The sequence below is a fragment of the Taudactylus pleione genome, unplaced genomic scaffold, assembly GCF_031769625.1.
Source record: "Taudactylus pleione unplaced genomic scaffold, aTauple2 ptg000456l, whole genome shotgun sequence".
Lineage (NCBI taxonomy): Eukaryota > Metazoa > Chordata > Amphibia > Anura > Myobatrachidae > Taudactylus > Taudactylus pleione.
This window is the reverse complement of record NW_028284858.1, coordinates 789,839-803,009: the sequence shown is the minus strand read 5'-3', so window position 1 is coordinate 803,009 and position 13,171 is coordinate 789,839. Positions and strand designations below refer to the sequence as shown.

General features: G+C 44.7%; 1 protein-coding gene across 2 annotated transcripts in view; it reads right to left on the bottom strand.

Moving 5' to 3' along the window:
- The window catches only part of CSF1R (colony stimulating factor 1 receptor), a 107,528-nt gene that overhangs the window by 46,808 nt on the left and 47,549 nt on the right, over window positions 1-13,171 (bottom strand). For both annotated transcript variants that reach the window (XM_088448503.1, XM_088448504.1), the window contains exons 3-5: window positions 7,755-8,036; window positions 305-438; window positions 71-230 (exon numbers count right to left, since the gene is read on the bottom strand). In XM_088448503.1, the coding sequence (XP_088304629.1) occupies window positions 71-230; window positions 305-438; window positions 7,755-8,036 (576 nt within the window). The remainder of the gene's footprint in view (window positions 1-70; window positions 231-304; window positions 439-7,754; window positions 8,037-13,171) is intronic.

Sequence of the window (13,171 nt, the reverse complement as noted above, 5' to 3'; positions counted from 1 at the left end):
AAGCACATTACTCTGTAGATGCCTCTTTACCAATGGTTGTGCATGATTAGACAGGAACATGTTACATTACCTATCACTTGGAGGTTTGCAGAAATCCTATTGGGCCCCGCTCTGTTTGCACCTATGCACATGTAGTTCCCACTGTCGTTGAACTCCACAGAGGGAATTTGTACGGTGGAGACTATGATCCAAGTGTTTCCTGAAATAGTAGTATATGTGGTTCCTGTCACCTTGTACAAGACAAAATACTGTCAGTCACAGTTACAGGCTTCTCCCAGAAATACATCATTGTAGTGGTACTTACATTTTTTGTGGTGTGTTCCCATGTGATGTCAGGTAGGTCAAGACCAGTTGCAGTACACTTAATTTGAAAAGGCTCTCCTTGAATCCTGATGTATCTCTCAGATTCCAGAGTAACTGCCGGTGGGTTCCGGGCCACTAAGCAAAAATAAAATATTGTACATTCATTATTTGCAGCCAATCATACATTTGCTTTCATAGCTTGGACAAGGTTGATTAAAGGTAATTGGTTGTTATGAGTCATTGGGGCATATTTATTAAACAATATTTGTGGGATATCGGAGATATCTACTGCTGTCCCTCTATGTTAAACCCTAGGGATCCCCGAAAATGCCTTGGCCCATCCATTTCCAACCACAAAGCTCCCCCAGCTGCTATGCAGTCTGATTTACCAAGCTCCGGAATGCGAAGCATCTGCAGATGGCTTTAGCCAATATTAGATTATAGGCTACTGATTTGCAGATTCTTCCCGGTAGGTATCCTCTGGATCCCTCTCCGTCGCCCCCGTTGTACACGAAGTACACTCACAGACGCCGAACCTCACTCTGCTTCTAGCTCTTCACCGGGACGGGCTCTTATCAGAGCATATCTCCCGGCAAGAGTTTTTTTATAAATTTGAGTGGAAATATAAATTTTCACATTGCGAGTTTGGCGTAAAATAATTATCACATCTGCATTGAAAATGCAGATTGTGAAATATATATAACCCATTATCTACACTTTTGCATTTTTAGTAGGTACCCAGAATAAATTTGGCCAGAATAAAATTGAAGGGATAAGAGTGTGTGACTTTATACCATGCATATAACTACTTGGACTTATTATGTCAGTAGCATGTCATCATACAAGTCATTTTCATAAAGCCACAACTTGTCCCTTTTTCTACATTTATGACTTCATCGAATGGAGTGTTTGGGAAATGTTGGAGGTGCTACAAACAAGTGTAGTGATGTCATTTGTATATTCCAGTATGGCTTGGGTACAAACTATCACGCATTTACATAGTCACCTGTTCACACTTTCACATGGCAGACAACTGCAATGACCACTCACAGTTTTAAGTGCACCAATTGCCTACACAGAGTGGCTACAGCCATTTTGTGGGTAGAACCAATATTCCTGAGAATGCAGTTTATAAAATCTGAAAACCACGAGGCATGAGGTACACATTGTAATGAATATTGGTTCAGCACACAGGAGCATTTTTTAATAATAGGGTTTATATAGAAAGCCAGTTGACTTGGCGGGATCCCGTCAATATCCCGACAGTTGGGATGCCGGCGCTTAGAATGCCGGCACTGGAATCCTGACGCTTGTCAGAATCCCGACCGCCGACATCCCGATGGTAAGTATTGGAGTTAGGGGGAGGGTTGGGATTAGGGGTTAGGCACTAGGGGAGAGTTAGGGTTAGCACTAAGGGGGGAGGGTTAAGTTTAGGCACTAGGGGGGAGGTTAGGATTAGGCACCAGGGAGGGAGGGTTAGGGGTAGGCAGAGGGGGAGGATTTGGATACTGACCAACAATGTCGGTATCCTAACTCTGTAGGGATGCCGACGTTGAGATTCTGAACGCCGGGATCCCGTACCAAACCTGGCTTGACAGGTGGAGGGAATGATGTAATCAGAATTCAGAAGATATACGAGGCACAAGACCCCTGAACCTGTGGTTTATGGGCAGAGGAACTACATATGAACAGTAAGACCAAGGTTTAGATCCCAGTGAAGGTCAGTACTGTAGCTATGGCTTAAGAAACATGGCAATGGAGATACCAAACACAGGGCAAAAGCAGAATCCAATGTTTGTCAGTCACAGGCACCCTTTGGCTAGCTTAGAAGGAATATTGGAATTAAGTACCAGCATGGATACTGGTACAACCATGACCACTCCAAGTCCCACTAGCTCCTAATGTCTTAGCATTGTCCTCTCCCTCCAGACTGTTTGCACTTTTTTTCACGGAACGCAGCTGCGAAAATATGCTAATGTCTCCAAAGCTTCCCCAAGCATAGGGAGGCGTACTGCTGCCTTCTCAAATCCACCTGACAACATACAGCAGCGTAAACTTTGACGGAGCTTTTAAGTCAAGTCTGACCTGCCTCAAACACTGCGGCTCTCCTGACACGCAGAGCGCTCTCATGCTGCAAAGGAGATGGCAATAGCTAATTTATGCACATCCATGAAACAGCATTTAAACGGTCAGTCATGCCATTGTTTGCCTAACCACCCTCCGTTACCTCCCCCAAATGCTGACTACCTGTCACTCACTTTGCGAACGAATCCTCCATGTGAGCGCAATGGCAAAACAATCTCTGCACGTGCACAGTGCAACTTATACGCATGCGAAATGGCAAACAATGACCCGATCTGCGTAAATATCGGCAGGCCCTATATTTTTATAGTTTACTATGGAATTATTTCACCTGAGGGGTCTAGCCCTTATCTGTGTGTTAGAGGAAGTATGCCACCTTAATACACAAACTGATAGATCCATGTAGCATTTAGAGATGTGCACATTTGGTTAAAACCGAACAAACCCGAACTTGGGAGATACAAGTGGAACCAAGTCCCATCTCCGATCTTCCCGCCAAGTTCGGATCTCAGAAGGAGGCAAAACGGCATTTTCCTGGAAATGCGGAAGATCGCGTGTTTTGGATTGCATATAAGAGTCCCTCCCTCATGATCAGGCGCCATTTCACAAAGGAGAGTGGAGGAGAGGGTGTGGGGCTGTGGCCTGTGTATAAAATACGCCATTAGGACGCCATTAGGCCAGAGAAAGTTGTAAGAGGTAGATGGAGTGGGTGGGAAGGGTGACTGCAGGCCTCTTTGTCACTGTGTATGTGTGTTTGCTTGTCAGACACATGTTGCAAACAGGCTACTGTGTGTGTGGTGCTGCAAAAAACAGGCTCTTGATTGTTTGTTAAGTGAGCTTGCACTTATTTTTTCACAAGGAAATCTATCTATGCACATTGCAATTTATATATTGTATATTGTCATGGGCCATACAGCCCCCGATGATAAATAGGCCCCTTGGTGTGGTGGCAGTTAAGTTCAACAACAGTAGCTTTACTCCTGTCCTGGTGTAAAAAATAAAACCAATTATGGATAAGTCCATAAAAGAACTGGAGCAACCCAGTACTAGTGCTAGCAGTCATAGTACTTCAACTTCTACTAATGTCGGTCAAGGGGAAAGAAGGTGTAAAGTGCACCTCAAATCTAAACAGTATTTCACATCCTTAAAGAAAACATCACTTCTAACTATGAAGGGAAAAGTTAATGGTGAAAAAATATACAATTGCCAACATGCCATACAGTACACACAGGGGCAAGGAAAGGCTCAGGCCATGGCCTTCATTTGCAATTGGTGGTCCTGATAGTGATACTGCTCTTTATACACTAAAAGGCCTATTATGAAAGACACAGTCAGACTCAGGCATCTTCTGTAACCTCGCATGCACCACCTTCTCTCTTGAAGGGCCTGATTCAGCAGAGGACAGATTTGCAAAGCCTCACACAAGCAGCTTTGCAATTTCATCCTTGATAAAATGCAAATGAGGCAGGTAGTGTCTCACACCTCCTGCTGCATCTGCGATCCCAGCGCTACTTACGCAAGCTGGCCGGCATGCGAGGCCAGGAATCTGCATCCATGGACGCAGACCCTGGTCTTGGCACTCCCGGAAAATAGGGGCGACATGCCCCCATTTCCAGGAACACAGGCCGTCCCCACCCCGCAAACGCTTCTGCCTGTCAATCAGGCAGAGGCATAGCAGGGGCTGCTAGTGATCTCACAGGACCCAATCTGCACATGTGCAGAATGGGTCCTGTGCAGAGGCAGATTCCTGATAATTGTGAATATGCATCTTCTGCTGAATCAGGCCCTAAGTCTACATATGTCACCTTTAAAACAGGCAAGAAGAACATTAAGGCCAAAGAACAAACTATCTGATCACAAACTTAACAATGCCCTGAAGAGAGTCTAAGTGTGTCCACAAGGGCTGTGTGTGAGTGTGGGTCTGACATTTCATATTCTGAGACTAGTAGAGATGCCTCCTTCCACCATTTCGGAACCCTCTGCAAATTTGAGTAGTAAAAGTAACGATAATGACATAGAAATTGAGGATGCTACTGTGGAAGTGCAATAGGATGAGTGATATATTTGTGTATCTGACGCTAATGAGGATACTGATTATGAATGTGATGGACAAGTTGATAAAATTCACAAAGATTATGTTGTTTGTGTCAAAGCAAGTCAGTCACCAGTGGCAGCAGTTCTTTCCAGAGATAATAAGAAGAGTGATGTCATGCCTGGGCAAAAGACCAAAAAAGTCACCTCTTCTGTGTGGATTTTTGTTTACACAAATCCTGACAGCATTTGTCAAGGCATCTGTAGCATTTGTAAAACCAAAGAAGAGGTAGGAACGTTAACAATCTAGGCACCTGCTCCCTGTTATGTTATTTACAGCTAGTTCATTCAAATTATTTATCAAAATCTGGAAAATCATATATAACAAGCAGCCAAGCATCAGCTATAAGCAGCATGGATAATACCAGCACATGCAATCTCCACTGCCAACATCTACATCATTAACCTCCTCATTAGCAATCCGAGTTAAACCTGCATCCAACTTGCAATGGCAAACTGATTCCTCCCCTATCCAGAATTCCCCAAAAGAATTGCACGCTAGGGCTGCTGCTGGAGGTGAAGAATAGTACCAGTTTCACATAACAATTGTCATCCTGTTGCACAGCAGATCACTGATGTCATTACGGCTATGTTAGCATTACCCCGCCATCAATGCATCTCGTTTTAGACGATTTGTTGAGGTCATGTGTCCACGCAACCAAATTCCATCTCAATTCTATTCGATTAGAACAGAAATTCCACACCTATACGGTACGTTAAACAAAAAGTTATTCTTTGCCTACAAAATGCCACTCACTTAACTACAGATATGTGGAAGAGCAGTACTGGTCAATCTAAAGATTACATGACTGGGCTGCATGTGAGGATGCAGCCTTGGTTAAACAACGCGACCATCGAATATTCCCCCTCCATATATAAGTGATCGGCCACCCAACCAGTCGTCAGTTGACAGTTGGCGATTGTATTTTTCGTCCATATATTTCAAAAATTTTAGCCAATCTAGCAAAACCGATGTCATATACGGAATCAGCAACACAACAGTTACCCCAAAATTGCTCTAATATGATTGGCAATAAAATGAGTGTTAATCACTGTAATGGATACCCAACTGTAACACAGTAAATACTCTTTTCTAATTTTTCTGACTTTTCCTGAAAACCGAGAGGAAGGATCCTTTTGACCAAAAGACGCACCACATACCATTATCCAAAGCCTGATTTCACTCAACAACTGGTGAGAATATTATACTGCTTTACATTTTCCACTGATCACACACAGTGGCCTATTCATTAAACGTAAAAATTCAATGGAGATAATTAGCTTTAGAACTCTCATGGAGTTCTAGCTAATTATAGGTGGAATTCATCATTCCACCTCTACATAAGTATCTATTCCGAAAAGCTGTCATTTTTGCGATGACAGCTTTTCGGGAAATAGATACTTTTCCCTGCCTACACTACCTTATCGCATCTGGAAACAGTGCTGCGCATGCGCTGTTACATCTGTAAAACCAGCGCATGCGCAGCACTGCCTACAGATGCGTTAAGTTTCGTATCCCCCCCGACCCCCCCCCCTCCCCCCCTCCGCTCACCTTCCCCCCCCCCCCGACTTACCTGTCCGCGCAGCAGCCTCCGGCTCCGTCCTGCTGGTCTGTCATGTGGTTTCCCAGCAGACCACATGACAGATTAGAAAAAAAAAAATTTTTTTTTTCTTTTTCTAAACTTTCTTGTGCTCTGCTGGGGAGCACACATGACAGACCAGCCTCCGGAGCCTGAGGACGGAGCAGAGCGTCGGAGGGACTCGTCGGGGGACCTGCACACTCTGATACAGGTAAGTGGATTCTGCTATTCGCCACCTCACAGTGGCGAATAGTAACTGCATCAAATTCCAAAAATTTATAATTTTCGGAATTTGATGAATACCATAATTTCCACATCCCCATACTAATGTATGGAGAGTGTGGAAATTAACGCAGGGGAACTTAGCAAGGAGATATCTGTGATATCTCCTGTGTTAAGTCTGTTCATGAATACCAACGTAACGTTATTTAAGGAAAATGTCCTTAAAAACTTTATTTTAGTGTTGATGAATAGGCCCCACAGTGTACTCTATGTCCCATTTATTTATTTTTTTTCCATGCCACTTTTTGAATTTCTGAGTATGCACTCAGACCCTAATCATAGAACATTTCTAGCTGCATACCCCAAACTTCTGGCAGACCTCCCTCTCTGGTGCAAGCCCATCGCCAGTACACCCTGGGAGTCACTGGGATGCTCTGTGTGCTGTATGTCAGTCAAAAGAATGCTCTATGTGCTATATGGTGGTCACTGGGATGCTCTGTGTACTGTATGGTGTTCACTTAGATGCTAAGCATATGCATGGTGCACAGCATCTAAATTCTTCCAACATACACTGGATTTATTCATTTTTGGATTTATGTCCAACTCGGAATCAGGCCTATAATATGTAGGAACCACTGCTGGTATAATGTGTGAGGTCCATGTCACATATGTATTTAAGGAGTATTGGCTGAAGAAGAGACAGTCCGTTTCTAATTCATAGTACATTCATAGTACATTGTACACTGTAGCAGTGCCGTAACTAGACTTTTTGGTGCCCTTTGCCAGAGAGAGCATTGGCGACCCCCCCATTTTTTAAATAGGGACATAAGATAGTGCACCTTCCCTGGCCCTTCATGGGGAAGGGCCAGGGAAGAGATAGGGGAGGCCAGGAGATGCTGGGGATAAAAAAAGATGAAGCTACAAGTGAGAATGATAATAAACAGGAAAAATGACAGGCCCGAACAGCGCCCCCTGTCCTGCGGTGCCCTGTGCCATGGCACTGGTCGCATCACCCTAGTTACGGCCATGCACTGTAGATCACCACTACCCAGAATATCATCTATCTGCTGCCCTTTGCAATGTGACAAAACCATGTTGCATACAATTTCAGGGTATTCTAGTTCATCTCTAAAACGTCATACAAAAATAAAGCAGCCAGTAATTTCCCTTCATGCAGGAAAAATGTTACTCCCAGTCCTTGAATCACAGCAGGGCTTGTTCAGGTGCAAATGTGCACCCTTCAGCTTGATTTGCTTCTAGCTGTATGTCATTTTGGAAGAGTAGAACATGTAAATAAATAATTTATGGTGTGTATATAATATATATATATATATATATATATATATATATATATATATATAACATTTAATTTGGATTACAGAATATTTGTATGCATAGGATTAACCCATTCAATTTTCAATACCCTGGCAGGTACATTATCTTTGCGAAGTGATTGAGTTTGATGCCACAAATTACCTCTTTTCACCATGAGTTCTATTTCCCTGGATTTCCTCTCAGCGCCTCTCACCTTGGCCAGACACACATATTTCCCTCCATATATCTGTTGCACATTACGGATCGTATATCCTGTCTTTGCGTTGAATGATGTTTCTGGAGTTTTTGTAAGTTCTTTTAACGGAACTAAAAAGATCATGGAGTTAGGGACTGAGGGATCTGTTAGCAGACATGGAAGTACGGCATCTGTGTCTTCCTCAACATGTACCCGCATTTTAAGCGTATTCCAATATTCTGATGTATCTATTAAAGGGGAAAAGAAATATGTCAAATAATTACAGCATGCCTTAGATGTAATTCCTTTATAAATGAATCTCCCAACTGTTCCAATTTTAGTGTGATGGGGATCTATGTACTAAGCTTTGGAGAGAGATAAAGTGGATGGAGGTAAATTACCAACCAATCAGCTCCTACTGTAACTGTGATTTTTTAACCACAGCCAATCAAGTGACAGCTAGGAGCTGATTGGGTGGTACTTTATCTCCATTCACTTTCTCTCTCCAAAGCTTAGTACATACCTCATATTGTATAAGGGGACTGTTCTGTCCCATCCTGTGTTTGGCATGTTTGTCCTGACTGGCAGGAAGTTAGAGGGCACAGCCAAGCTCATCACCATATTATGACATTGTGGGACATTTTTTCATGATTGACCTTTATTTTTATGTTGTGACCATATGCAGCACTTTACACAGAATGCTTTTAATAATTTGCATCAACTTTAATAGTAGCCAGATGACAGAAGTAGCAGCAGTGGTAGCAGTACACTTAATACCAATGGGGTTAACACATATTTTTTGGACACAGATAGGCAACGTTTTTGGATTTGTTCTCAAAGACAGAACCCAAAAACATTACACATCTATGGTATTGTGGCTCATTTATTAAATACAGTCAACACAATTAACACCCCCATCCTCCCCAATATCATACTACCACAGTCCTGTTGTTGTCAGGACAGTTCCATTTCCTCCAGAAATTGGTACTTCTCAGGCATTATGTCACTGTCAGTCACCTAAACCCCACCCATTCTGAGGAAGCCACACCTTTTTTCCCCAATGGAGAGTTTGGATAGCTTGTGTGTGAGGGGTCGGCAGTTGTCCTCCCATCCTAGGACTGTTTGAGTAATACTTGCGGATGGAAAACTGTGAGTAGGGCCGTGTTATGTTCTCCACCATACTTTTACTCTTCAAGTCTTTGGGCGGGATACATCAATACTGATTTTGCGGTTAAACCTCAGAAAATGATGTTTTTGGAGGTTTAGCCGCTTACCTCATATGCACCAACCTCAGGTATGCGATACATTCCGGAGCTTGGATGCGGTGGGCAACGCCATCTTTAGATGGCATTACCCAGTAGAAGCCTTTGGGCTTCTATTTGCACTCCCCCCTGAGAGGGATCCAATCAGATCTCTCCCAGCACCCCCCGCAGCGCGTGCTTCACTTGTCCAAAACCTGGAAATCCTTCTATCACAAAGGACAGATCTTACTGGGAGAGCTGTCCTGTGATTTTCTTCAAGCACACGTTAGTAAAAAACTTTTGCTTTTGATGAGTGGCGGGATACATTGCATTCAAAATGCTATGCAACATGCATCCCGTCCAATGTACTTTAGGTTACTTGTGTACTTTACGGACTCATTGCAGAGAGAACCCATGGTAATGTCTAAATCCCCTTCATGGAGAGAACCCTGACGTCATCAGCAAGTGTCCAGCGTCATTCTCAGTGTCCAGCGTCATTCCCTACCATCCAAGTGGGCATAGAGGGGGTATATAATATAGAGGGGGAATATAACCTTGTGGTGAGCGTAGAGAGCCACCAAGCCCAAAGCGTGGCGAGCGCAGGGAGCCCGCGAGGGGACAACTTTCTTCTTTAGGTGGGGACAACTTTCGGTACTTGTGTCCGTAAAGTACACACGTACCATTTAAAACATTCATTGGGTTCTCCCTGCAATGAGTTCGTAAAGTACACAAGTACCATTTAAAACATTCATTGGGTTCTCTCTGCAATGAGTCCGTAAACTAGACAAGCACCTACTTTAGTATAATAAATAATGCAGAACCGTTTTCCTATCCATATAAGTCCCCGTGTTTTTATTCTTAGTTAAGATAAGTTAAGTTTATATTTATTACTCCCCGTTAGGGAGTTTAAAAGGGGTTATCGCTGGTTGATAAATAGACCCCCACAGTGTCTGAGTACTCCACATGTACCGTGTGTGAGCTGTTTTGTCTGGGTTCCAGCACTCAATGTTGCACATCGTAGCAATTTCTCCCTGTTTGAGGAAGTTGTGACACACAGTATTTTTATTATGCTTGGACACTTTCATATGTTTGTATCCACAGTTACTGCAGTGTGTGCTGTGTGCCTTGTCTCTCTATCTGTTTCCCCTTTGCCTACCTACGTACATTACACAACATGTAGTTTTGGTACTGGACCATTCAGCATGTTTCCATTAGCTCGTAATGTGTCACAGGTTCTGGAACTGGGCTTCCCTGATTCTTCATCTAGAAGTAGTTTTGCCTGCAACGTCTTCTGTCTGTTCCCCATTAATATTCAGGGATCTATTCAGTAAACGAAATACAGGGTTTTCCCCCAGGATTTTTGCTGGAGAACCCCTTTAATTTCATTTGTCACTATTTAGAGAAATGGAAAGTATGGGGAAATCACTGATTGCTCAGCCTTTTCTTTTCTCTTTTAACAGTGCTGCAGGCTGTGCACAAACTGTATTGAATAAAATGAGACACGCAAAGCTTCTCTCTGCAACATAACGCCATCTCAGGATGGCGGTGTGTGCGCCCGCAGGGGTGAAAAGCAGGAAGAAACCATTTTCTTCCTGCTTTCTCCCATAAAGCATTGCACTCTCAGTTCCTTAGGCCAGGAGGCGCATTGCATACAGGGTTCATTAAGTCTTTCGGCTTTTCAAAGAAAAACTGCAGTGGACTCTGTTATCTCCTCACCAAAATAGATCTTTAATGCTAGGTCTGTCCCAACACTCACCCCTCTAAAAAAGGAGATAAAAGGAAAGCGAAAAGCAGCTATGTCTTTACTATATGTTGCTTATCAATTTCCTGTAAATACAGTACTACCCAAATATCCCACTTCAAGTGGCACAATCCTAATTCTAGTGGGTTCTCTGGGACTTTCCCTCCACCATGACATTCAGGACTTTTGTCAATACTGCCATGACTGTTGGGTGGTGCAAGAGTTGAAAGCTGGGTATGCTTATCTTGCTGCCTGTATGCAGGTGTGCTTATCATGCTATCTGTGTGCAGGTGTGCTTATCATGCTGTTTGTGTGCAGGTGTGCCTATCATGCTGCCTGTATGCAGGTGTGCTTATCATGCTGTCTATGTGCAGGTGTGCTTAAAATGCTGTCTGTGTGCAGGTGTGCTTATCATGCTGTCTGTGTGCAGGTGTGCTTATCATGCTATCTGTGTGCAGGTGTGCTTATCTTGCTGCCTGTATGCAGGTGTGCTTATCATGCTATCTGTGTGCAGGTGTGCTTATCATGCTGTCTGTGAGAAGGTGTGCTTATCATGATGTCTGTGTGCAGGTGTGCTTATCATGCTGCCTGTATGCAGGTGTGCTTATCATGCTGCCTGTATGCAGGTGTGCTTATCATGCTGCCTGTATGCAGGTGTGCTTATCATGCTGCCTATACGCAGGTGTGCCTATCATGCTGCCTGTATGCAGGTGTGCCTACCATGCTGTCTGAGCGCAGGTGTGCTTATCATGCTGTCTGTGTGCAGGAGTGCCTATCATGCTGCCTATACGCAGGTGTGCCTATCATGCTGCCTGTATGCAGGTGTGCCTACCATGCTCTCTGTGCGCAGGTGTGCTTATCATGCTGTCTGTGTGCAGGTGTGCTTATCATGCTGCCTGTATGCAGGTGTGCTTATCATGCTGTCTGTGAGCAGGTGTGCTTATCATGCTGCCTATACGCAGGTGTGCCTATCATGCTGCCTGTATGCAGGTGTGCCTACCATGCTGTCTGTGTGAAGGTGTGCTTATCATGCTGTCTGTGAGCAGGTGTGCTTACCATGCTGTCTGTGAGCAGGTGTGCTTATCATGCTGTCTGTGTGCAGGTGTGCCTATCATGCTGCCTGTATGCAGGTGTGCCTATCATGCTGCCTGTATGCAGGTGTGCTTGTCATGCTGTCTGTGTGCAGGTGTGCCTGTCATGCTGTCTGTGAGCAGGTGTGCTTGTCATGCTGTCTGTGAGCAGGTGTGCCTGTCATGCAGTCTGTGCGTAGGTGTGCTTATCATGCTGTCTGTGCGAAGGTGTGCTTATCATGCTGTCTGTGAGCAGGTGTGCTTATCATGCTATCTGTGAGCAGGTGTGCCTCTCATGCTGTCTGTGTGCAGGTGTGCTTATCATGCTGTCTGTGTGAAGGTGTGCTTATCATGCTGTCTGTGAGCAGGTGTGCTTATCATTATGTCTGTGAGCAGGTGTGCTTATCATGCTGTCTGTGTGAAGGTGTGCTTATCATGCTGTCTGTGAGCAGGTGTGCTTATCATGATGTCTGTGAGCAGGTGTGCTTATCATGCTGTCTGTGTGCAGGTGTGCTTATCATGCTGTCTGTGAGCAGGTGTGCTTATCATGCTGTCTGTGAGCAGGTGTGCTTATCATGCTGTCTGTGTGCAGGTGTGCTTATCATGCTGTCTGTGAGCAGGTGTGCTTACCATGATGTCTGTGTGCAGGTGTGCTTATCATGCTGTCTGTGTGCAGGTGTGCCTCTCATGCTGTCTGTGAGCAGGTTTGCCTCTCATGCTGTCTGTGTGCAGGTGTGCCTCTCATGCTGTCTGTGTGCAGGTGTGCTTATCATGCTGTCTGTGAGCAGGTGTGCTTATCATGCTGTCTGTGTGCAGGTGTGCCTCTCATGCTGTCTGTGTGCAGGTGTGCCTATCATGCTGTCTGTGTGCAGGTGTGCCTCTCATGCTGTCTGTGTGCAGGTGTGCCTCTCATGCTGTCTGTGTGCCGGTGTGCCTCTCATGCTGTCTGTGAGCAGGTGTGCCTCTCATGCTGTCTGTGAGCAGGTGTGCCTCTCATGCTGTCTGTGAGCAGGTGTGCCTCTCATGCTGTCTGTGTGCAGGTGTGCCTCTCATGCTGTCTGTGTGCAGGTGTGCTTATCATGCTGTCTGTGTGCAGGTGTGCTTATCATGCTGTCTGTGTGCAGGTGTGCCTATCATGCTGTCTGTGAGCAGGTGTGCCTCTCATGCTGTCTGTGTGCAGGTGTGTTTATCATGCTATCTGTGAGCAGGTGTGCTTACCATGATGTGTGTGTGCAGGTGTGCTTATCATGCTGTCTGTGTGCAGGTGTGCCTCTCATGCTGTCTGTGTGCAGGTGTGCCTCTCATGCTGTCTGTGTGCAGGTGTGCTTATC